A 25,853-nucleotide genomic window follows, 5' to 3' on the forward strand; every position below is an offset into this window, starting at 1 on the left:
TTGGTAATTCCACTTCCTGATCCAACCAGAAATCACATCACCCTACGTCTTAAAAGTCTCAGACAAATAGAGTCCAGAAGTGATGTGCTAAAGGATGGGGGGAATGTTGTCTGGTCCCCTAACAGCTAATCAGCTTTGGCTGTATGCCTCGGGGCGGAGTACACAGCCCTGTCTCAGCTACACTGTGCCCTATGCTTTATAACTGTTTGATGAAGGAGGCTGCCTATGACATAAGCGGTCAGCAAAAAGCATGACGTAATGACGCGCGGGACAGAAAGCCTGTGACATGCGTGTCTGCTAATGCTTCCTTCTAATGATGGTTGGTGAGAGGATAAAGCTATGTGTATATTGTGGTCCATATGTATAAATTCAGAAGTGCAGACACACTCGTCTGCAGAAGGCCATGCACCAGCCCAAGGGTCATAGGCCCTTAGCGTATCTATATGAAGCCCCTGGGAAGGCCTGACTATGATTAGGAAAGCTAACAACAGGAAGTAGTCAGAGCGTGGTGGACAGGGGCACTGGGGTGAGTCCGGTTGAGACAGCCAGAATGGATGTGACCGTGGGAGGGAGATGCCTGGAGTGGCAGGTGCGGCGATTTTGTCAGAGCCAATGGATAAGCTGTCGTACTGTGGTGATGTCATTTCTAGCCTAACTCAGAAGAGCCCCTGAAGGCTCATCTCCAGCATCTGCTAGGGAGCTTTCTTGTGTCACCTCCCCTGAACAAAATTATAATAGTGATAAGAGGAACTACTGCTCACGGAGTGCTTTTTATGTGCACACGTCTGTGCTAAGCCTTTCGCATGCCTTATTGGTTAATCCCACAATACGTGAAATAGCAGCACTATTTTCTAGGTGGGGGAAAAAGCCTCACCCACCATGGCAGGGAGCCATGATTATTATTCCATGTTGAGCCATGTGTCTGCTTAAGTAAATTCAGGACAGAGACCAGAGACTATTCCTATTTGAGGCCCCGGTGCCTTTTACGGCAGGCCTGGCACAGATAGGAATTAACGGATACTTGTGAAATAAACAAGATGTGGCCGGGTGAACAGCATAGCTGTGGGTCCAGAGACAGGAGGCAGATGGCCAAAGAAAACCGGAGAAGCTCGGTCATCGGGAGCAAGGGCGCTAGAAAGCCTGGATCTCAGAGCAGCAGGAGATAGGACGGGGTGCTGCCTCTGCGCGCTGCGTTTGATGGTGAGATCTATGCAAACATTCTCTCTCTGGTACCAGTAAGCTCTGCCCTGAGATCATGGGAAGGTTGGCAAATAGATACAGTTCAGGGCCTGGACTAGGCAAAGTCAGGGACAAAAAGAGAAATATTAAAACAGACTCTGCCCAATCACTGACAGTCAGTCGAGTGGCCACAAGCCTTCAGTTATTTAAACAGACAACAGCCCATCCGTTGTTGGGTCTCGCAACAGCCTAGTGGTTCCCTGGAAAAAGTCAGAGCAGGTGGTGCATGACTGGATGCTCAAACAGCTGAAACGTTTCAGACCAGTAACAAATTGGTAGGTGCCCACATGCAGATCTTAGCTAGGGAATGCCGCTTGGTTATGAAGCCGATCTTTTGTAAATTTTATTTCATGTGTATAAATGTTTTAACTGCATGCATGTGCACCATATATGTGTCTGGTGCCCTTGGAGGTCAGAAGAGAGGGCATCAGATACCGTAGGACTAGAGTCACAGTTGTGAGCGGCCATGTGGCGCTGGGAACTGAACTTGGGTCCTCTGCAAGTGCTCCTAACCACGGAGCTGCTCTCCAGCCCCAGTGAGGTTGAGATTTAACTATGAAAGTAATCACTTTCCAAAATCCATTTGTCTGATTTTGAGGGCTTTGTTGAAACTAGATAATATCCTCTGTAGCTCTGTTTACAAAGCCCAGAAAAGCTGTAATTTCTCAGTGTGACAAGGATTGGCAGGTAACCCGTTACTGATTCCTCCACATTGTACAATCCCCCCTTTCGCCGCAAGACCTCTGGTAGACTTTATGGAAATTGACTTTCTGACATGCAGACCAAGAGTCTGAGCGATGTTTAGCAAAATGTATTCCTCTTATAGATAAATTCAAGTCCTAATACATTTCCCCTCTGCTATAGAGAATGGTCTTTAAGGCGCCATATTACCCTGGTACTGGAGACCAAGGCAAGATCACAAGTTTAAGTGAGCCTAACCTACTTAGAGAGTTGTGAGTCAGCTGGAGCAATTTAGTGGGACCTTGTCCCAGAGTTAAAATGAAAAGAAGGCTGGGGATACAACTCAGGAGAGGAGTGTTTCCTAGCACGCACAAGGCTGTGGATTCAGTCCTCCGTACCCCTGTGAAAAAGAAATGCTTATCGCTTTTGGAGCCATGGAACTGCTAACTTGTCTTTCTGCTTTGCCAGTTTATAAATCTAGAGCTTCTAGAAGTAATTTCTTTAAATCCTTAAAATTACCCATTGCTTAACAGTCATTCGTTTTCCTTAAATACAAAAGAAGTTGGTGGAAGTCAGCCAAGAGAAACACTTAAGCCTGTAGAGAGAAGCAGGCTGTTATTAAAAGCTACAGTGGCTATTAGCAAAGATGATGTCATAATTAAATGTCTGGAATCCCTGGGATCCCTGCGGCCAAGGAGAGGCAACCACAGTCTTTCCAAAGCAGTTAAGAGTCACCTACCTAATGGTGTTTGGTAAGAGTCACCAGTCTAGCCAGGCTTAGTGGTGCACACTTTTAATCCCAGTACTCGGGAGGCAGAAGCAGGAAGATCTCTGTGAGTTCGAGGCCGGCCTGGTCTACATAATGAGTTCCAGGACAGCCAGGGCTATATGATGAGACTGTCTTGGGGAAGAAAAATATAAAGATGACCAGTCTGTGGGCAAGGTCTTTTCTTACAAAGGAATCTGGGAACTGGCATGGTGCCCCCTGCTTCAAAGCTGTTGGCCAGCACCAGGGACATTTGAAACTGGTAACTGTTGGGTCTGAGACTACCGGCTGATCAGGCCATACCCACCTGCAGCAACCTCTTTTTCAGGACTGCTGTAGAGGAAAGGGCAGTGTGGCCACCAAGAGCCTGTCTGGGAATCTCAAACCCTCTAACAGAATCTTCGGGTATCTGGATTTCATTAGAATGACAGATGCCATTGCCATGTTTCCAAAGAAATTACAGGTTCAAGTTGCCAGGCTCCAGGATAACAAAAGACCACCATTAGCAGGCATATCGCCAGCCACTACAAGGGTCTGCCGTAACTAAATGTGCCCTTCTTCTCCTACATCGTCTGAATAACAGATCCCTTCCAGAATTCCCTTCCCTCTCCCTGCCACCCTGGAAATCAGAGACAGACTGCACAAACTTCTCCACTTCCTCTGAGATTTATAAAAAGAAAAGAAAGATGCCTCAGTCATAAAAACATATACATACAAATAACAGTACATGAATTGAGTAAGTTATATTTATATATTTAGGAATATACATATAATACACACAAAGAAACAAAAAAGAAGGAAGGAAGGAAGGAAGGAAGGAAGGAAGGAAGGAAGGAAGGAAAAGAAAAAGAAAAAACACCCAAACCTTGGTTTCTTTTCTTTTTTCTTTTCTTTTTCCCAAGACAGGGTTTCTCTGTGAAACAGTCCTGGCTGTCCTTAAACTCACTCTGTAGACCATGCTGGCCTCAAACCTACAGAAATTTGCCTTCCTCTGCCTCCCAGGTGCTGGGATTAAAAGCGTATGCTACCACCGCCTGACCAAACCTTGGTTTCTAATAGCAAAGTACAGTAAAATGACTCAAGGATCTTAGAAGAAATGCATGGTTCTAGAACCAGAGCAGACAATATACACATGCTCATCCCTGAAATACCAGAAAGTAAGGGATTACTCAACACAAACAAAACTGTATGATGGGAGTGTGTCAAAAAGATACTGAAAAGCCGGGTGGTGGTGGTGCACGCCTTTAATCCCAGCACTCGGGAGGCAGAGGCAGGCGGATCTCTGTGAGTTCGAGACCAGCCTGGTCTACAAGGGCTATTTCCAGGAAAGGCTCCAAAGCTACAGAGAAACCCTGTCTCAAAAAACAAAAAAAAAACCAAAAAACAAAAAACAAAAAAACAAAAAGATACTGAAAGACACCGAAATCAACTGGAAGATTTCCCAAAAGCCAAAGATGGAACAATATGAGCAATAACGTAAATAAGGCTGGATCATAATCTAAAGTGGAAACCAACCGTGCATGAGTCTCTCCTGATATGTATTGATTATGACACAGAAATTCACAGGGCAGAGTAATTCCAAAGCAGGAGACACTCTTAAGCACTACCCCAGCTTGATGGCTGTGATCCACACCAGCAGAGACGATGCCCTCTCTTCCTGTGGCCTTCCCTTGAAAGCCTACAGCCTCATCGTAATTATGAGAAAAACTCAACTTGTTCTAGTAGAGAAGTATTGTCCAAAAGACCTGACAAACACTCTCTAAAAGATCAAGGTCGTAAGAAGCTAAGGGTACCTGAGGACTGTCTTAGGTAACACAAGGCTAAGGAAATGACAAAATATAATGCGGCTTGCTTGGGTGGAGTCCTGGATAGCACTTGGGCACGATAAAAATGGAGGAACTCTAAGTAAGCTAAAAGATTTAGTTGTATAGTGGGGCTACTCTGTTTACTCATTAACTTTGCTATATATGCCACACTATTGTAAAAATGGGGGATTCGGAGGAAGAGGTATAGAAGGAGCATTATTCTACAGTCTGGTGTTGTATGGACCTCAGAAAGCAAAATCTAGTCTTGCTGAAGTGTCTGTCTTCCTGGTTTGTCTTGTTGGGAGGCCTGAAGATAACTAGCACAAGAAAGCCCTCTTTGAAACAGCAGAGGTGAGATTTGGGCCCATCCCTTTTTGCTAATTCACACTAACTTCGGCTGTCTACAGATGGAACATCCGTCCCTTGGCTTCCTGAATCTACGTTAAATGTGTGTTCCTTTCTTCTTCTCCAGGGCATGGCCTTTACCCTTGAAGAAAGACTGCAGCTTGGCATCCACGGACTGATCCCACCCTGCTTCCTCAGCCAGGATGTCCAGCTGCTCCGCATCATGAGATATTATGAGAAGCAGCCGAGCGACCTGGACAAGTCAGTAGCTGAAGTCTGTTCTCTGTGCCCAGTCCTGAGGCTGAGCTGCTCTGCCCTGAGGCTCCCAGGGGGTTTCTAAATTCTTCGTAACTAGGAAAACCTGAGATCCAGCTCTGTCTCTAAAAGGAGTTGCGGTCTCCCTAGAGATGATGCTTAGAGCAGAAGCTCAGCTAAAATGAACCAGAGTTCGAGCAGCAGAGTCTGGTAGACCATCTGAGCGATCGCACAGATGAGTCAGTTCCAGAAGCCTTGCTGAAACAACTCGGCAGTCAGCAGGCACTTGCGGGAGGGCAGCTCACTAAGCTGGAGATGGGGCCAAACACTGGAGATGGGGCTGTTAAGGAAGACTGTAAGAGGAACAGTAGGAAAAGGGGACATGGACATGGAGAGAGGATGCCTTCGGAAAGATCTAGATGCAATGTTGAAGGTCGTGGGCAGCAAATAAGAACACTGCTCCCTCTGAATACTCCTCAGTGGAGACACAACTGCAAAGATCCCGTTTCAGAGTCTTTGAGCCAATGTTAAGCATTACTAAAATGGTAGTCCCCACCAGGTACCCACCATGAGTCAGCATGAGATTTAAATACCCTGACCTCCGCGTCTACGAATTTAACTCTCTGCCATACATAGTTCAGAGATGGCAAAGCCTAGTTGATGTAAGACCAATTCTAGAATGAGTGAAACCCACCTTCCTACACTGAATAATGAAAGTTACTCTGCCAACTCTGTCCTTCCCCTGTATGATGACTGTGCCAATGGTATCTGACTCATTGGGTTTTATGAGAATTAAATGCATGTCTTTATGATGTGCTTAGAATGTTGCCTGGAGCATAGTAAACTCCATGTAAGTTTGTTTTTAAAAAAAAAAATGTGTCATCTTGCTATGGACTTCAGATATATATTAAGAAGCTAATGGTTCTCTTTACATCCTTAGAGCTAAACACCCATGAAGGGCAAAGTTCAGTGGCATGTGAGGTTCACACTACATCTAGCTCCCAGTGCCTCCTCCAAGTCACCCATGCCTTCTGAGAAGCAGGAAACAAGCGTGTCCCTGCCCACATCCATGCCCCCCTCCTAAAGCACTAAGCTCGCGGCTACTGCTCACATTAATCCCAAGACCACATTGCCACCAAGTCAAATATTCTCTGCCTTTTGTCCATCCAGCCACCTCATCCTGAAGAGCAAAGCACAAGTTAAACAGCAGATAGCCTAACAAACTGACCCATGCCCGAGCTTTGAACAATCAGAAACTCCTGCTAAATGTACCAAAAAAGAATGAGGGTCCAAAGTCAAATATTTGCTTAAAATGTGAAATTATAAAAGCTACACTCCAATGCTGGCCTTCTTTCTCAACGCTTTCCAACTTCATGGGCCTCCCTCACTTGCCTAAAAGGATGCTCTGGGATCAGGAAGCCATGAGTGCGCCCGTTCCTGAGAGCTCCAGAGGGCTTGCTCCTGGCTTGCTACTTTCACACACTCACTCCCAAGAGACTCTCGTTTCAACAGGTGATTGGGAGGAAGGCTAAGAAGGCTCCCCAGCCATACAGACCATGGTGTGCTGGTAAAGGTTCCAGGGAGGAGGGGAGTAGAGTCCAGAATTGGAGAGAAACGTACACAAATAGCTAGGAAAATGGAATGCCCTACAATGGCGGTGGGTTGAGAGTGTAACTCCTCCCTGGGGCAAGGCCGCCTTTCTTAAGCACAATGACGTCATCCGGGGGTCTGCCAAGTAGTGGTGTTTCCGGGATAAGCTGGCGTTTTCTCTCCTTTCCAAGGTACATCATTCTCATGACTCTTCAAGACCGCAACGAGAAGCTCTTCTACCGGGTGCTGACCTCAGACGTGGAGAAATTCATGCCCATTGTGTACACACCCACGGTGGGGCTCGCCTGTCAGCAATATGGCCTGACCTTCCGCCGTCCTCGGTGAGTACCTACTAAGGGGACCTCGGAGAGGCTGGCCCATAGGGTGAGAAATCCTTTCCAGTGTCCTTGTTTCTTGGCTGTTAGAGGCTACGTTAGAGTCAATGGCCCAACAAGGAGACATTTGATTTTAAACACGTGCTCTGTAAAATAACGCCACCAGTCTGGAAATGAACTGAGAGAGAAGTTAGCAAGGAGATATTGGATCTTTGCCACCTCCCAACGATAACTGTTAAACATGTTGCTCCGAGAAGTCATTCCTACTATTTTCAGTCCCCACCTGTCTCCTCTCCATGTCCTTTCCCTTTTTCTGTTCGTCCCCAGCTTACCTACAGACCTCTGGGTAATTGAGGACAATAAATAGCCCTGGACACCAAACACTTGCTCTCTTCCCGGCCTTTAAATCACTACACCTCCATCTGGAGCTGACTTAGATTCAATAGAAAATATCACTCTATAAGCAAAAACTAGGGCATCACATTTTCTCCTAAAGCCAAAGGATTCAAGAGAAGTTTTCTAAAGAAGTAGTTTTTGTTCTCATTTTTAGTACTGAAAAAAAAAATACATGTATAAATCTATTTGTGCCGGAAATATAGGAATGGTTTCAGTGATTCCTGGTGCAAGGTACCTGATCATTGTAACAACATAGTTCTTGCATTAACAATAAAAGACGGGTCTACAAAGAGTAGAAGGAATAAGAATATGGGCAAAGAGGTCAAGACCATGAGGAGGGCACCCACTGAAGCAGTTTGCCTGAGCTAATGGGAGCTCACCAACTCCAGCTGGACTGGGAAGGAGCAAGCATAGGACCAAGCTAGACCCTCTGAATGTGGGTGACAGTTGCATGGCTGGGGGAGACTGAGGGGCCACTCGCAGTGGCATGTACTGGCTGCATGTACTCTGCTGCATGTACTGGCTTTTTGGGAACCTATTCTCTTTGGGTGTATACCTTGCTCAGCATGGATATAGTGGGGAGGGCCTTGGACCTTCCACAGGGCAGGGCAACTTGCCGTCTCATAGGATTTGAGGGAGTAGGGTAGGAGGTTATGTGGAGGGAATGGGAAGAGGGGAAGGAGTGGGAATTTGGATTGGTTTTTTTTAATTAAAATCTAATAAAAAAAGAAAAAGAAGGGTCTAGATATGTTATATGTAATAGGATATCATAGGAAAACCATTATAAATGTACAGTATCCTGCAAACCAGTGGCTGTCAACCTTCCTAATGCTACAACCCTTTAATACAGTTCCTCATTGTTGTGTTGACCCCCCAACCAAAAAGTTATTTTCGCTGCTACTTCATAACTGTAATTTTGCTACTGTTGTGAATTGTAACATAAACATCTGTGTTTTCCATGGCTTAGGTGACCCCTGTGGAAGAGTCATTTGACCCCAAAGGGGTTGCAACCCGCAGGTTGAGAACCATTGCAAAACAGATGCATGATTGACATTTATAGAGTAGTTTTAAATTAGATTTTTTTTGTTTTCATTTGTTATGATTTACTTTTTTATTTTATTGCTTGTTTGTTTGTTGGGGTTTGTTTGTTTTCTTGAGACAGGGTTTCTCTGGGTAGCCCTAGTTGTCCTGGAATTCACTCTGTAGATGAGGCTGGCCTCGAACTCACAGAGCTCTGCCTCCTGAGTGCTGGGATTTAAGGAGTACGCTACACCTCCTGGTGTGGCTCAGTGTTTAAAGACAGGTTCTCCTGTGACCCAGGCTGGCCTGGAAACTCATGATTCAGCAAAGCTGTGATCTCCTGCTCCTCTAGCTTCCACCCCTCGCCACCACACCTGACTACAGACCACTTTGGAAAGCCTGTGTTATAACAGGGAACATGTAATCATAGACTCGCGACCGCTTCTCATTTGTGCTGTGCTGGGACAGATGACAGCAAAGGACTGGGATTTGAAAGAGTTGTCTATGTGGAAGGCTGTGCCTAAAGACATCTGTTGTTGACTGCTACAAAGCTCGGGAAACATCCAGAGGAGGGAGTGGAAGGAGCATATTAGACAGATGCTCGGGAAGAGGGTTGTAAGCATATTAGACAGATGCTCGGGAAGAGGGTTGTAAAAGAGCATCTTCTGGATGTGACAGTGATGTGGGAGGGTCTTCTGTTTTAATAAAGAAACTGCCTTGGCCAGCCCTTAGGTGGGTGGAGTAGACAGAACAGGAAGAAGGAAGTGAGGTAGATGGCTCAGTCAGATGCCACGCCTCTCCTAAGTGAGATAAATCGCCATGCCTCGCCTCTCTGAAGCAGACTGCCATGCCTCTCCTCAGGGAGAGATGCGATGAAGCCAGCCGCCAGGTCAGACATGCTGAATCTTTCCGGGTAAGACACCATTCATGGTGTTACACAGATTATTAGATATGGGTTAGTCAAGATGTGAGTAAGAGGCTGAAACTAATGGGTCAGGCAGTGTTTAAAAAATACAGTTTCCGTGTAATTATTTCGGGTGTAAAGCTAGCCGTGCAGGAGCCGGGCAGCCAGGAGCTGGGCGGCGGGAAACGGCCCAACAGCTCCTCACTACATGACAGGGATGTTTTCTTCTTGAGCTCACTGTAGCTGCAGTAGCTGGGCCATGGCTTTGTGTCAAACACGTAGAAGGAGCTCATGAGACTCCACCCATCACCGAGAAACTACCTACGAGCTGGGGGTGTGATATTTTCTTTAGTGCTATAGCCACTGATAAGTTGCCCATATTCCAGTAAATAACCCCAAGTAGTACCTATGCAAATAACTTCATTTAAACTCAGTGAGTCAAAAAGAAAGAAAAGACATCAAATTTGGGGAAAAGGAAGAGTTTCCAAGGGAGACAAAAAAATGAGAGTCATGGGGGTGACGTGAGCAGAAGTTCAGAATATTCATGTTTGAAATTGCTAAAAAAAAAAAATAAATAAATAGTAGAAACAAAGCAGTCTAGCTAAGGGAAAGGGGCGCACATCGGGGGCTCATGGAATCAACAGAAAACTAATTGAGGTCAGGAAGGCTCAGAAATGGGAACCTCTCCAGCCACTAAGATAATTAGATTTCCCTGGGTCAATAGGGGATGTGAGAAAGGCTGGTGTTGACCTGGTAGAAACTGTGATGTGGTGAAGAGGGAGGTTTTTATTATAAAGATGGGAGAGGAAACAGCCAGAGGCATCTGGAAGAGTCCAGAGCTGAGAGCAAGTCCACTGGACACACCAGCAGACGGGGCCTGGCCATGAGAGAAAGCAGGAGCAGAGCAGAAAGGGAGAAAGGAGGGGAGTCAAGGAGGGAGAAGCATAGCAGAAATAGCAGGGCTATGCGGAGAAATGAGTTGCTGGGGAAGCGGGCAGGAGCTGAGGAAGTGTATCGCTGAGAAGAACCAGCATGTCAGCATGGACTCTGAAATGAGTAACAGGTACTCCTGATACTGAGGGAGCCAGGAGGCCAGTGTGAGCTTTGGTACCATTTGTCTCTTCGGCCAGGGAGAGGGAAAATGGCTCCTTTCCCTAGTACCTGAGAAGGCTGACTGTTGTCTAACCACCAGATTCTGGGAAAATGAAGTTTCCTTTGGACCTAACAGAGGACCATTTTGGTAGAATTTATGAGTGTTTTACTGGGGAACGGGGAAGGGAAATCAGAAAAAAAAAAAGACGCTACTCTTTTGAAAAGTTGTGTTGTTGTAGTCATTGGAAACCCGGGAAGAAATGAGGATTGAGAGGAATGTGTCTTTCCTTGGTGTGTTCCGACGTGAGGCAGGCTGGAGCAGTCTTGCTGGCGAATGTCCAACGGCTGCTTCCTTCCCATCTTTCCTGCTCAGCTCCGTGTCGCCCTCTGGTCCTGCTCATTACATTGTTTTGTTCTCTTTGTAGCCCCTGTTCCTATCTGTCAGACCTCTGTATGTGTTTGCTTCTATCAAGAAAAATGTATGAAATTTTTCACTTTATTTGTCTCAATACCAGCCTTTGTTAGAAGGCAAGCCATCTGGCTCCCTGTGGCAGTTAAACCAGAGGCATGAGGGTCTGGGTAGAATGGACAAAGATTTCTGCCTAAAAATGAAGTCTCTTTCACATGTTCAAGGGAGTTGGATTGACAGGGAGCACTTCCTGGCTCAGGTCAAGCCAGACTTAGGGTTCTCTAATGAGTGAGCAATGGACAAAGCTGAGGTAGCAAGGTGGGGGCTCCATGTGTGCAGAACCAGGATCCTGAGCCACCTCCATACAGAGAACATCTCCAGATACGGGTAGCGAGGGTGCTGTAGTAGGGGACACAGCGTGGGGGAGAAAATAGGTAACAACACCAGAAAAAAAAAAGTGAACTGGAATTGGAATGATTGGAATGTGGAGAAAATCATAACTGTAAGGCCAGATACTATCCTCAAATCTTTACACAGCTATTTAATTATCATCACACCCTCGGGAGGTAGGCACTGTTATCTTCTGTAGAATCAGGAAGCTGAGACACAGAGAAATAAGTTACCCAAAGTCACACGGTGAAGCCAAGACTGGACCTGCGTACTTGGAACCAGAGTGTGAGCAAGAAACTGCTCACTGCACTGCCTCATAGTTGAGGACTGGGCAGACACAATGGGCGTTCAGGGCTGGGCACCACCGCAGTTCCAGGAATGACTGACTGCCCAGGGTGTGAGGTGACGATTATCTAGATGCCATTTTCAGAGCCTCTCCCCAGAGGAAAGAGCTAGTCAGGCTGTTGGCTTGCAGCTGGCTGAGGCTAAGGCAAGTTCAGGCAGACTGAAATGTCTTCTTGGATTAGGCCTTCACACCTAGCGCAGTGTGTTTTCCACTAACCCTTCTTCAGATGACTGCCCAATTAAGTGATTTGACGCGTGACACCCTGAGCTGTTGCTCTGGGTTTCCATCTGGCCTCTTTCCAGGTGTCGATTTCACACCAGCCTTGCTTCCAAGGGAGCAGAGATTCCGGGTTCTGCCCTAACCCTGAGCCTCATCTGAGACCTGGCCTAGGATGACTTTGTAGATTAACATCTGAGGGAAGGACAGCCCCAGGGCCTGAGAAGAGGAGAGTCAGGCCCTCTCAGTTTCTGAAATGATAAATAGTCCTGCCAGGTTTCTGTTAACAAAGAAATGCTCTGTAGAAGTACCTGGTCCCACACCAAAGCTGATTAGGTCCAGCCAACACTAGAAATGAGGCCTCCAAGATACCTTGACTTCACATCACCCCAGAACCTGGAATGAAGGACGAGAGTATCCCAGGGAACCTAAAAATCTCCATTAACTCTAAAAGGAGACTAGTTATCCCTCAACCCTTAGTGCCTTTTCCCTGGAACAACCTCTGCCTGGGCTTTCGTAGGTCTGACTGATGGAGACACCCACTAATGGTTACTGGGAACAAGTGAAAGCCGGAGGGAGGCCAGGACAATTTTCAACCCAAAAGACAGGTGTCAAGAGGAAGCCAGTCCATGAGTGTCCTTCTCCCAAGCTACCCACCCTTCACCAATGTTTCTGTACCTTCCTCATTCTCTTAGACTTCAGCTGGCACACACACAGTTGTGGCTATAGCATTTCGAGTCTCAGTGTGCTGTCTAGCCTGTATGGGTGAATGCAGGTGTTAATGAAAAAGTTATTATGATACTTAAGACGGTAAAGCAGACTTTATTCTAGTGGAGGACATCGTCATAGGTATAGGGACCGCTGTGCATATTTTTGTCCCAACAGACAAGATTAGACTCAATCCTAACAATGAAAAATGAGGATTATAACCAAGAGTGGGGTGGGTGGGGGTAGGTGGTGATAAGGTTTCAAGGTGATTGGACATCAAAGATAGAAAACTTTCACTAAAGCCATTTGGCAGGATTCTGGCTCAGAGTGGGTTCTTCAGGGACAGAGAATGAAGTCCACTGCCTGGCCTATCAGAAGAGACGGGGGAGCCTGACTAGTGGGGTGGGTTGAAGGAGAATCTATCGGAGAGTTGGACTATGGAAAGTGGAAATAGCTCAGACTTTAAAGTTGGGCAATCTTGACCTCCAGTTTCAGGTCCTGATAACCTTGATAATTAGCATAGCAACCCCCCCCACACCTTTTCTGTATGAAATAGGAGCAATGTTTATGTTGCATGAGAAGATTTCGAGATTCCATTGGTAAGGGCCTGGCCATACGCAGTACTGGGAGCTCCTAGGATATGTCATCTGACTCAGTCACCCTCCCTGTGCTGGCTAGTTTTATGTCAAATTGACACAAATTGGAATCATAGCAGGGGGCAGGGGGAGGGGGACTCCGTTGAGAAATGCCTCTATAAGACCCAGCTGTAAGCAAGCCTGTAGGACATTTTCTTCATTCTGATGATTCATGGGGAAGGGCGCAGCCCATTGTGGGTGGTGCCATCCCTGGACTGGTGGTCTTGGGTTCTATAAGAAAGCAAGTTGAATGAACAAACCACAGGGAGGAAGCCAGTAAGCAGCACTCCTCCATGGCTTCTGAATCAGCCCCCTCCCCTAAGTCTTTGCCTTGCTTGAGTTCCTGTCCTGACTTCCTTTGGTGATGAACGATGATGTGGAAGCATAAGCTGAATTAACCCTTTCCTCCCCAAGGTGCTTGGTCATGGTGTTTCATCACGGCAATGGTAACCTTAACTAAGACACTGATCGCTCAGAACGTGGGCATCTCTGGCCTCTGAAATGCCTCTGTACTCCGTGGTTTGGTCCAGGTGCTAAACAAAATTATCTGTAGTTTTAAGTAACAAATTCATTAGCAAGTACCTACAAGGACTTGGAGAGAAACAAGAGCTGAGTTTGGAAAAAAAAAAAGAGTTGGATGCTCTGTGGAAAACACCTAAAGATTTATTTGATTTGAAAAAAAGATAACATCCCTTGGCCCTGAGCCAAGCCACCATCCTCCTCTGCAAACAGATGTGTTTCTGTACCCAGGCCAGTATTCTATTCACACAGGATATGAAGAGCTGTCATTTATTGGATGCTTACAATGTCTTTGATTGGGCCCTAGGCTAGGAACTCCCACAAAGCCCTTGCTATTTTACTGAGAAAGAAACTGGAACTAGCCTGACCAAGATCTTACAGCGAACTCGGAAGCAGTTCTCTGCGCTCTTTCTGTACCTGCTGGCTAGCTTCCCATAGCCCTGGTAAACGCGATGGTTGATAGATAAACACCTGCCATCTGGCAAACTCGCTGGCACAATGGACTGGCCTAGAAGAGAGAGGTATGAACGCACACACAAAGCCACAGGTGGAAGGAGCCGTATGCTGGGATGAGCAGAGCAATGGGGTCGGAGTCCACAGTAGTGTCAGCCTTCCTACCGTAATAATAGCCAGACATCCCTAGCACCTAGCTACCCCATCTCCGAGATTGCATCACAGAAACTGTGCACCTGTTGGGGCCTGTTGTGAAGGTCAGAGGTGCTAGATGGTAAAGTTCCCCCATTAACTTAAAGGGCATTAATTTTTCATCTCTCCTTCCTCACCCCAATCCCCATTTAAAAAAAAAAAAAAAAAGCTCTTGGCTAAGTTTCATTCGGCTTGCAGTTTCTTGCTTCCTGCTCAATACAGCTAATGTACCCTGTTTTCTCACGCTGGAACATTTTTATCTTCACTTATACAAAGAGAACTCCTGCGACACGTGTCGTGTGTTCCTGCTTCCTAAATGTGCCCCGGAGTCCGTTTTTAGCCAAACAGGAAAAACGAATACCAATATCCTGAACAAAGTCAGTGTGGAAAAAACAGCAAAGTCACCCCAGCCAATGGGGAGACCCCACCCCCATATAGGACACAGTGTTTGAGCACATGACAATCTGGATTTAAACCCAACTGTCATTTTTGATTCACACACACACAAATGCACGCACGCATGCACGTGCACACACATGCCTGGCACAACCGGAAGAAGGCATGTGGACAGCAAAGATGAACATCATTGGACTCACCTCAACTCTACCCCCAGGGCGCTAGAGCAGAGAATCCTTTTGCCAAGACTATTCCATACCGTATTCCACCCAGACTCTGTCACAAAACCATCTCAGCTGCACCGCTGGGAAGGCTCCCTGGAGAACAGGTGAGGTCTGCCCCTGGGTCTACTTGGCTTCTCCTTTGGCCCTCATGGTCTTTGGTCTTAGGAATCATGAGGTCTGGGCTCTTCGCATATGATCCCCTAGGGCAAGTCATCTCCCTCATTCTTATTAAGTAAAGTGTCAGAGTTAGGGACCTGGGTTCTAGAAGGTCTTCCAGTTCTAACGACTTCTGATCTAATTACTGAAACTCTATAATCAAGCTGGCAATGAGATCTTGAAGTAAATAGTCTATATTATGCAGATGAGATTAAGTTTTACCACCTGTGAAGAGACTTGTGTCTGGGCAGCAGGTCTCAGTCCTCAAGCACATTAAAAATATATATCTAGGGAGCACTCATTAAAATCCCTGAGTTAGAAAAAGGCCCTTAGAGTTTCAAAGGCTCTCCGGAAGTTCTAACAGGAGCCATAGCTACTAAACCACCAAGCGGGGTGATCCCTTCTAGTTGGAACTGCCATGACTTGTAGAGTCAATAGCCAGTGTCTTCTATCTTGTAAGCCATCCCAGTCTGGACGTAGACTTGGAGACTAAGGTCACAATATGACATGACTTATCTCTGAGTCCTCAGTAAATCAAGCTGTTGATCTCCAGTACTGAGTTCTCTTATGTCTGACAGGGTTGCTGGGCCAGGAGGGGTCAGTTCTCTTCCAAGATACCCCTGTGACATTGCCCACCTTGTACTCATAGGTGTTCACTCAGCTGATATCGGCGGTTAATAAACATCATGTTCAACAGAATCATTTCAGTGAGTAATGGCTAGTGTAGCCTGGCTCCAAAGATAAGCCAGGCCCGTTGACGTCCTTTCCAGGAATTTAACCTGGAAAAAAATAATTTTATAGAAATAACTCTCTGGTTTGGAAAGGAATTGAAGACAAAAAGGATGCTGTGATTCGGATCTTAGAGTAGGGTCAGGAGGAGTCAAAGGCAAATGCCAGCTATAAAGGAACAGGAAACAGAGCAGCAGCTGAAGGGGTCCCGGGAAAGAAACTAGGGAAAACGGGAGAGAGAAAGATCTGTCAGTGATTGGTCCCTAGTGCTGCCTAAGTGGACAGCATTTTTCCACACCAGTTCCTGTTCACCAATTGGCACCCTTTCTCTGGAGGTAACCTTAGTGGGTCTGCTGTGAGAGGAGCCAAACTGAAGAGGAGTTGTGCACTCAGATAGATCCCATGCCCTTGGTAGACTGACTGGCACTGGCATCAAAGTATCGCCTTCGTTGGCATGCATGCAAACGATCTGGAGGACTTGTTAAGATGCACGTTCCACATGTCCAGAAGGGGGCCAGAAAATGTCCATACCTAACAAGGTCCAGAGATGCTGCTGCTGCTGCTGCTGCTGCAACCCCTGAGCTAAGGGGAGGTGAAAGGCAGCCCGCAGCAAAATGAATAGAGACCATTTAAAGGAAGCAGGAGTAGGTACTTCCAGGCCCCCCCCTGCACACTGAGAGAAAGAACTGATGTGGGATTTCCCTCTGTATGCTATGAATACCATTGGTGGATAAAGAAACTGCCTGGGCCTGTTGAAAGGGCAGAACTTAGGTAGGCGGGGAAAACTAAACTGGATGCTGGGAGAAAGGAGGCAGAGTCAGAGAGACCCCATGGAGCCACTGCCGAAAACAGACATGCTGAAACTTTGCTGGTACAGATTAATGGAGATTAACTATTAATAATTAATAAATTATGATGTAAGAGATAGCCAATTAGAAGCTAGAGCTAATGGACCAATCCGTGATTTAATTAATACAGTTTCTGTGTGATTATTTTGGTTTCTGGGCAGCCGGGAAACAAACAAGTGGCCTCCTCCAACAAAGAACTGGGAGTTATGAACATGGATTCTCATCCCAATGCCTGTCACCCACAGTGTAACCTTCTGGAAGTCTCCCACCCCTTCTCGGACCTCAATTTCTTTGTCTGCAGAAGGAGGCCTTTTAGTGGGGATTTCAAGGGTTAATCTTTACCCTGGTCATATCCAGTTTGTGGAGCAGACTGGAACACTGGAATGATAAAGTTACCACTAAGGTTTGTGGTATTTGAGATAAAAACGGAAGGCAGGTGAAAACACATTCTTTTCATTTTCTGACAGGAGAAAGCTTGCAGGCTTATCTGCAGGCGTGTCATTTTCGCTGAGAGCTCTGATTCACAAGTGGGCACTTTTCCAAACAGACCAGCTGGGCAGAGCAGCATTGTTAAGTTTGGTTTGGTACTATGACTTAGAAATCCCCAATGGAATGGCTATAAGGCCTGAGGAGCCTCTCCAAGGGACATTGTTTAGCTATTATTTGACACAAATGTCTCAAGGAGTACACTAAATAGTTCATCCATCCCACATGACTGTAACAGTCTGAAGCAGAGAGGTGGGGGGGGAGAGAAAAATTACTGTGTGTCTAAATTACATGGACTTCAGTCCTGAAGAGAACTGGCTTATTCTTTTTACCAGTTATCAAGATTTGCATTTTTAAAGGGACTACATGCTTAGTTGTATGTGACCAGCCCAGGACTTTCACCTCCAAAGGAGCAGCTTGCTCTGTGGACAGAACTGAGGGCATTCTCAGCCGTCTGTGAGTCTGACTGGAGAAGGCTGGGCATGGAGCTGGGAGCCGTGGAGCAGTCCCATGGAGACACAAACATCGCATTCTCCTCACTTAAGCTGGAGACGCTCATTAAGTAGAACAGGGTGTTCTCGCTTTGACTTCCTTTGGCCAAAGGCAGATTTCCCTGACCATTTAAACAAACTGATTTTGTTTCTCTTTGACTGGCTCTGTCCTCTTCCTCCTTTGTCCCTGGCAATCCCTGCCACGGCGATCAAAGAGTTATTATGGGGGGAATTTCCTCAGTCAAACCAGGAAATACGTACAAACAAGCAGGAGTTGAGCAAACCTTTCTTCGAGCAACCTTGATCTCCCGGTGACCTGTAAAATGTACTAAAGGCTGTGTTGACTCACACTAAGTTTAGTTCAAAAGGAGTCTCAAGCAGTGCAAATGTTCTGGAAGGTTCTAGCACAGAAGAGGACTAGCCAATTGCTAGCATAAAACTTTTCGAAGAAAATTAAAAGTTGCCTCGCCATAAAGAGCCCACCTTTGCCAGGCAGTGGTGGCACATGACTGTAATCCCAGTACTCAGGAGGCAGAAGCAGCTGGATCCCTCTGAGTTCCAGGCCAGCCTGGTCTACAAAACAAGTTCCAGGACAGCCAGAACTATTACACAAAGAAAACTTGCTGCAAAAAAAAGAAAGAAAAGGAAAGAAAGAAAGAAGAAAGAAAGAGAGAGAGAGAAAGAGAGAGAGAGAGAGAGAGAGGAAAAAGAAGAAAAGAGCCCTCCTCACTTAGCATGCCCCAGAGCTATTATTATTTTATTTTCAGCATTAGACCATTACAGCTATGCAGATCTCTAGAAATCCCCATGTCTTAGTGGGTAATGTAGAACTTTTTGAACATGTTTCTTAGAGACTTTGTTTTTTAGATTTATTTTTTGTGTGTGTGTGGTGTGTGTGTGTGGTGTGTGTGTGTGTGTGTGTGTGTGTGTGTGTGTGTGTGTGTGTGTGTTGCCTGCGTGTCTGTGAGGGTACCAGATGCCCTGGAACTGGAGTTACAGACAGTTGTGAACTGCCATATGGGTGCTGGGAATTGAACCCGGGTCCTTTGGAAGAGCAGCCAGTGTTCTTAACTACTGAGCCATATCTCCAGTCCCTCTTACAAACTCTTCAACTGTCCTTTCTCAGGCCAATAAGTATCAGAAATTAGGAAGCATAGGTAATGTCGGAAACGGAAGGCGTGCATTAAGAAGGGCATGTCTAAGGTGCTAGAGACAAAAACAACATTCAAGACTTGTGGTGACTAATCTGGGTGTGTCAACTTGACACACGGGAACCTCAGCTGATGTACTGCCTCCATCACATTGGCTTGTGGACATGTGTGTAGGGTATTTGCTTGATTGCTAACTGATGTTGGAGGACCCAGCCCACTGTGGGCAGTACCATCCCTAAGTTGGTGGACCTAGCTGTAAGAGAAAAGTAGCTGAACAAGAGCCTAGAAACTGCTAGGAATCAGCTTTTCTCAATGGTTCCTACCGTGGCCCCTGCCAGAGTTCCTTCCCTGGCTTCTCTCAGGGATGGATTGTGAAATGAACCCTTTCTTCCTGTGATAGTTTACTTCCTATTGCTGTAAAATATTACTGATAAAGTAATATTACCAAAAGCAATTTAGGAATGAAGGGATTCATTTCATCTTACAACTACCAGGTCACACTTCATCACTGAGGGAATTCGGGCCAAGAATGGAAGCAGAACCCTTGGAGGAAAACTGCTTACTGACTTGCTCCTTGTGGTTTTCTAAGCCTGGTTTTTTATAGCTCCCAGGACCTCCAATCCAGGGGGGGGGGGCACCACCAGCCATGGTCTGGGCCCTCCCACATCAATCATTCATTAAGAAAATGCTCCACATGCTTGCCCATGAGCCAGTCTGGTGGGAACATTTTCTCAATTGACCTTCACTCTTCCCAAATGACTCTAGCTTGTGTCAAGCTAACATAAACTAGCCAGCACACCTGCAAAGTTGCTTTGTGTCATGGTGGTTACCACAGCAACTGAGATGCAAACTAGAGCAAGACCAGATGTGGTTATCAGCAGCATGGTGCAAAAGGTTCCTGGAAGATAGTAGGTGGAAGATAGCTGGGGTCGAAGATGGACTTTCTCAGCTCCACACACTTAGATTATCTCTCCTCCTGGATCAAAGGCTTTTAGAAAGAGAACCAGATATGATTCTTCCCTGGATCTCCTGAGCAACTTGTCTGGAAGCCCTTACCAGAGAGAGGACTTAAACGAGGGTTTTGCAGCTAAGAGTGCTGGTGCACTTGATGGTCTTGGAAGCAGAGCTCAGGCCCCTGAAACAGAATACTGAGCTGGATCGTAACTAACACTCCTGACTTCACATGTTTTTTATCGACTGGCCAGTCCTGTCAAGTTGCCTTCATTATCTCTGAATCCCACAACAGCCCCTGCGAAGTCAGAGTATATTGTGTTTCCAAGAGAAGAGACTCAGAGGTAGAGGGAGGCATGCCCAAGACCACGCACTAGCAAGTTGCTGGTCTCAAGCCCGTCTGGGTAACTACCCCAAGGCCTCTCCCTCCACTAGTCCTACATTGCTAAAATCCAGTGTTTCTCAATCTGTATTCTTAAAAAATATGGTCAACCCCCGCTGTTCCTAACAACAACAAAGCAAACACTTCCCTAGGCTAAAGGAAATTAGCAACAGGTACCTACAGGAGTCCATGCATGTGAGTCTCAGGCTGCTGTCCCTTACAATGAAACAGGTGGGGTAGGGCTGTGAATTACAGTGTCAAGTTAGGGTGCTTGGTTATAACAACCTCAGAAAGAAAGTCCAGGTTCTTCCCAGCAGCACAGGCAAAACACACAGCAAGGCCTTCAGGGACCCTCTGCTCCCACACTGAGTTGGGATCTGAGTATTTACCAGCCTTTATATCTTAAAATCCACCTCTGGCCAACATAAACCTTCCCTATGTGCCCCTGCAGCCCATTCTAAACACTGTCAAGCAGCTCCCTGACTCAGGGTTCCAGGAGAGGTTGTGGAATTAGCCTCCTAAGAGGCCTTTGAATAGGAGATTCAGATCTCTCCAGGAAGCCATAGAGGGAGCCCTGGCTGGGAACAGATTGGTTGGAATTGATTGGCTCTTACAAGCCCAGTGAGTTCTGCATGTCTGTAGCTTTGTCTCCCTGCACAGCATACAATGGCAGGGTCGCATATCCATAAATCAACCAGCTCAATCTAAGGCTAAGAGAGGAAGTGACACCCTGATTTCCAGGAGTAGAAGTCAGCGCAAGCGGCCAGACACCTCTTATAAACCTTTTCTGCCCTGCATTCTACAGAGACAGATGCTGTTTATGAATTGTAGCCATATGCGTTCATATATAGTACATCAAGGCTTTAGGGTGGACTCAAATACAGTCTTTTAAACTGTCCTGTGAAGCAGGGAGGCCCATTTTCACCCAGGGAAATAAAGAACTCAAGACGATGAGTGCCCCCCCAAAGCTGTACAAATAACAAAAGAAGAGAACTGAGGGCTGGAGAGATGGCTCAGAGGTTAAAAGCACTGACTGCTCTTCCACAGGTCCTGAGTTCAATTCCCAGCAACCATATGGTGGCTCATAACCATCTATAATGAGACCTGGCGCCCCCTTCTGGCTTGCGGGCACACATGGAAGGAATGCTGTACACATAACAAATAAATAAATATTAAAAAAGAAGAAGAAGAAGACGAAGAAGAGGAGGAGGAGGAGGAGGAGGAGGAAGAAGAGGAAGAAGAGAAGGAGGAGGAGAACTGAGCCCAGGCCTAGGATTTATAGCGTCCCATTTGCGCTCAGAACTGCTTCCATCGATGTGAAGTTGTCATGGTGACCCTTTTACTTAATGGAAGAATAGATGAAGCCGAAAGAACCCGTAGGTCCTTCTTTGTGGTACTTAGTAGCTGGAAGCAGTGTGGATGGATGAATGGATAGATGGATGGAAGATACACGGATTCTTCTTTTCCTGATAATTTCTGATAGAAACAGAGGTGTGGGTTGCTGTTATAGCTCCTTAAACCCAAAAAGCTATGACTATAACTTTCAATAACTCAGTCTTAAATTTGTTTAACGTGAACATAAAATGTGGCTTCATTCATTTAAGAATTTTCAGGAAGAATGTTTGCACAGGGCATGGTCAATTTTCACTAAGTGCTCCTGTGATTTAGTTATATTTGAGCACTAGGAAAAGAACATTGCCATAATTACAAAAAGTTTCTGTGTTAGAAGGATAATTAGAGAACAGACTTTCTCCATTGTTTACAAAATAATGAGGTCCTCAAATCTCACTCTGTCGGTTGGGGAGAAATAAACTGCTGGAGTGGAATAAGATCATGAACCCTTGGCTCTGGAGGTCTAATAACAATGTCCAATGCTCATCACAAATGAGCTTGAAAAAATTGCCCTTGTCTCCCAGTACAGGGTAGATGGTAGATCCCGGGCGAGCCAATCAGTGCCTCTCATGTGCAGTCAAGCAGAGAGACATAGATGTGAAGTTGTCATGGTGACCCTTTTACTTAATGGAAGAATAGATGAAGCCGAAAGAACCTTCAGATTCAATGGGGATAGAAGGAGGGGTGTCCAGGAGTGAGGAGCAGAAAAAAAAAAGATATCTCCAATCAGACAAAGTACAAAGAGTTTAAATTCAAGCAATGGTAAAAAAAAAAAAAAAAAAAAAGAAAGGGGGCTGTGTAAAATAATGAAGATGATAAGCAATTAAAGGATCATTATCATCAAAGCGAGAAGGTGCTTGAGAGCAAATGACCTGAGCCTGGTTTAAGGTTTCCTACGAAACTACTTATGAAAATTACACATTCCAGTCTTCTCTCTCAAGATCCCAATCCACAGTATCAGGAGAGGACCCAAAATGACCCACAACCAACCCTGCTGCAGGAAGCTTATGGGCTGTGTATTATAAACACTGCTCCGGCTCAACACAGAGCACCAGACAGCTGACCCAAGCAGGAGCCCACTCCACTGCTGGTGCCTCATGGGAAAACAATCAAGACTGTTTTCCACTTTAGCCTAAGTACTAAAGCAAAACAAAAGCAAAGTTTGATTACTAGGTGATTGATAAGTCCCCCCCCCATCAGCAATTTTAGTTAGTCTGTAGTATTTTCCTTTAATCTGACCATCTGCCATGTATTTTATTAATGGATTAAAACCCACAGAAGTTTTGTAGGCCTAACCACCTTCTCTTCTTAGCCCGATAAGTCTCTGCTTACTTGGAAATCTACCTCAAACACCTGTCCTTAACCAGCTTCGATTTCTAGCCTCCAAGCTCATTTGTAAAATGCTTTCTTCCCCGTTCTGAAGCTGTGGACAGTGTCCTCTGGAATTCTCTGCTGTAGAAATCACTGAGAGAGCCCAGCGCCTCCTCTCAGATCTGCCTGTCGCTCTCTGCCGTGCCACCCAGGGAGCGTTGCGTCTTCTTCATCTGTGTATTTTTTTTCTCTTTCTTTAACATCTCCTGTGCTCTTCACCATATGATAGAACTGAAAGGATGGATGGATGGATGGATGGATGGATGGATGGATGGATGGATGGGTGGATGGATGGGTGGATGGGTGGATGGATGGGTTGGGTTGGGTGGGTGGGTGGATGGATGGATGGATGGATGGGTGGATGGGTTGGGTTGGGTGGGTGGATGGATGGATGGATGGGTGGGTGGGTGGGTGGATGGATGGATGGATGGATGGATGGGTTGGGTGGGTGGGTGGGTGGATGGATGGATGGATGGATGGATGGATGGATGGATGGATGGATGGATGGATGATGGAGTACGAATATGTTCTATGAGAATAAAGTTTTGTCTGTTTCACCCATTGAGATAAATATCTCAAGTGCTTTCATAGAGGGTTTAGTAAATAATTCTTGAAATAATTTATAAACCTAAATAAGCCTAAGAAACAAAAAGAATAAGCCTGCTGTGTCTCCTAACACCATAGTTTGCCTTTTCATAGTAGCTTCCGAAGCAGTTGAAAGTTGAGAACGCTGTTAGATATTTGCCCCTCATGAGGCTGAAGGTTAGCTGTGTGAACCTAAGATATTCTAACGCAGGGACAAAAGAGGAAGGTTGCAAGCATTTGGCTTATTTGTGCAGAATTTAGAACAAGCCCACTGTTATGTAGCCCTGGTCACAAAATTCCTCCACGGATGGCATACCCCAGATGTGGAGACTCCTGGAGGCTACCTTACATGAAATAAGAATTATAAAAATAACTTTGCTTACTGAAAATTTGCTAAATACAGCACTTATTTGTATCAAATAAACTTTGGATACTTATCTTTTACCTCATTGATTAACATTTAGACCACGATTATTATTTGTTTAATTTTATTTGTTTGACTTTTTTAAGAAACAAGGTCTTGTAATATAACACAGGCTGGCCTTGCAATCCCTGTGTAGTTTAAGCTGGTTTCAAACTCCTGATCCTCCTGCCTCCACCTCCCTAATGCTAGAGTGAAAGCAAACACCATAATGCCTAGCCCAAGTACTATTTGTGGGACTTTTGTAAATAATACTTGTCCTAATTTCTTTTTCTACGTAGCTCATTGTTATTTATGGAAATAATACTGATTTTATAACCATTTTGTGGTCTTCAACCTTACTGAATTCATTCACAATTCTAATTTTGGGGTGATAATCATTAAGCCTTCTTGATGAATTGATTCCTCTTCCATCATGATAGCCTTCTGTATCTCTTTTATACAATTTTTGACTTAGGGTTTTTTTTTCTGATGTAAGTATAGCTACCTCTCCTTTGTAATTTCCATTTGTATAGAAGAGTTTTTATACTCTTTATACTTCCTTAAGAGTACAGTGAATCGCTTGTAGGAAGCAATGTATCTGATTTCTTTATACTTTATATATTCAGAAATTCTCTAACTTGTGATTAGCAAATTTAATCCATTTACGTTTAAAATAATTATCAATGGGTAAGGACTGCTACCATTTTGCTAACAGTGTTCTAGTAGTTCTGAGTCTTTGTTCCTTTCTTGTATATCTTACTATAGCTTCCTGTACTATGCTAGTTTTTTTTTGGGGGGGGGGTTCATTTATTTTTATTTTTTGTGGGGGTGGGTTTCAAGACAAGGTTTCTGAATGTCCTAGAACTTGCTCTGTAGTCCAGGCTGGCCTTGAACTCACAGAATACTGAGATTAAAGGCACGTGCCACCACTGCCCAGCTTCTGATAGCTTTTTTGTTTGTTTTGTTTTTTGTCTGTGGTTTTGTTTAGTTTTTGAGACAGAGTCTCTTTGTGTATCTTTGGCTGGCCTGAAACATGCTGTGTAGACCAGAATGGCCTCAGACTCACAGAGATCCATCTGCTTCTGTCTCCCAAGTGCTGGGATGAAAGATTTGTGCCATCTCATCATGCCCACGTGGTTCGATAGCTTTTTTATATTGAAATGCTTTGAGTCTTTTCTACAAATAATTATATTCTTTGACTCCAAATGCAACAGGCAGTGTGCTCACTGTTTTCCATTAATTCTCTTTTAGTTACCATACACAATTGTATTGTTCTCGATTTGCATTTTGTTTTTTGTTTTGTGTGTGTTGTTTGTTGCTATTACTTTGTAGATAAGAAAACTAAGGCTCAGACATGACTGGTTGCCAGGGTGATGCATGAGTGGTTGCCAGGGTGATGCATGAGTGGTTGCCAGGGTGATACATGACTGGTTGCCAGGGTGATACATGACTGGTTGCCAGGGTGATGCCGCTGCTACCACAAAGTCTGAAACATTGGGAAAATCCATCTGAACCTGTGCTCTCGGGCTTCAAAATAACAGCAGCGTCTCACGGATGTAGTACTTTCCGTGAGGCCTGTTATCCCTGGGATGCAAACAGTCCAGTCATTTCAAAGCACATCCTTTCTTGGCCACTGACTAGTCTGATCTGAGTGTTCTGGGATTTCTTCCTTTAATGATATGAGTAATTTGAAGGCTACACTTGCTCAAAACAACAAATTGAGTCAAACATGTCCTTCCTGATTAACAGCACCAGCTGAGTGGTATTTTGGAGACAATAGTTCCAGGCGCTTCGCTGTCTCTTACATTTGTTTCCAGTGTGGAAGGTCTCTAAAATTCAAGTGTGTGTGTTCCCAGTGAACTTTTGTCCTCCTGGAAACTGTGTTCCTCTCTCTCTTATTAAATTCCAGCTTTCATGACTAATTTGCAGTGGCAGCCCCAGAAACGCTCATATGATAAACGAAAGAGGTTTGGGGCTTCCGCTTACAAATTA

General features: G+C 45.3%; 1 protein-coding gene across 2 annotated transcripts in view; it reads left to right on the top strand.

Moving 5' to 3' along the window:
* Positions 1-25,853, top strand: part of Me3 (malic enzyme 3) — a 184,708-nt gene that overhangs the window by 82,080 nt on the left and 76,775 nt on the right. For both annotated transcript variants that reach the window (XM_042056050.1, XM_038313758.1), the window contains 2 exons: positions 4,964-5,097; positions 6,873-7,022. In XM_042056050.1, coding sequence (XP_041911984.1) covers positions 4,964-5,097; positions 6,873-7,022 — 284 coding nt within the window. The remainder of the gene's footprint in view (positions 1-4,963; positions 5,098-6,872; positions 7,023-25,853) is intronic.

This window comes from Arvicola amphibius, chromosome 12, assembly GCF_903992535.2.
Source record: "Arvicola amphibius chromosome 12, mArvAmp1.2, whole genome shotgun sequence".
Taxonomy (NCBI): domain Eukaryota; kingdom Metazoa; phylum Chordata; class Mammalia; order Rodentia; family Cricetidae; genus Arvicola; species Arvicola amphibius.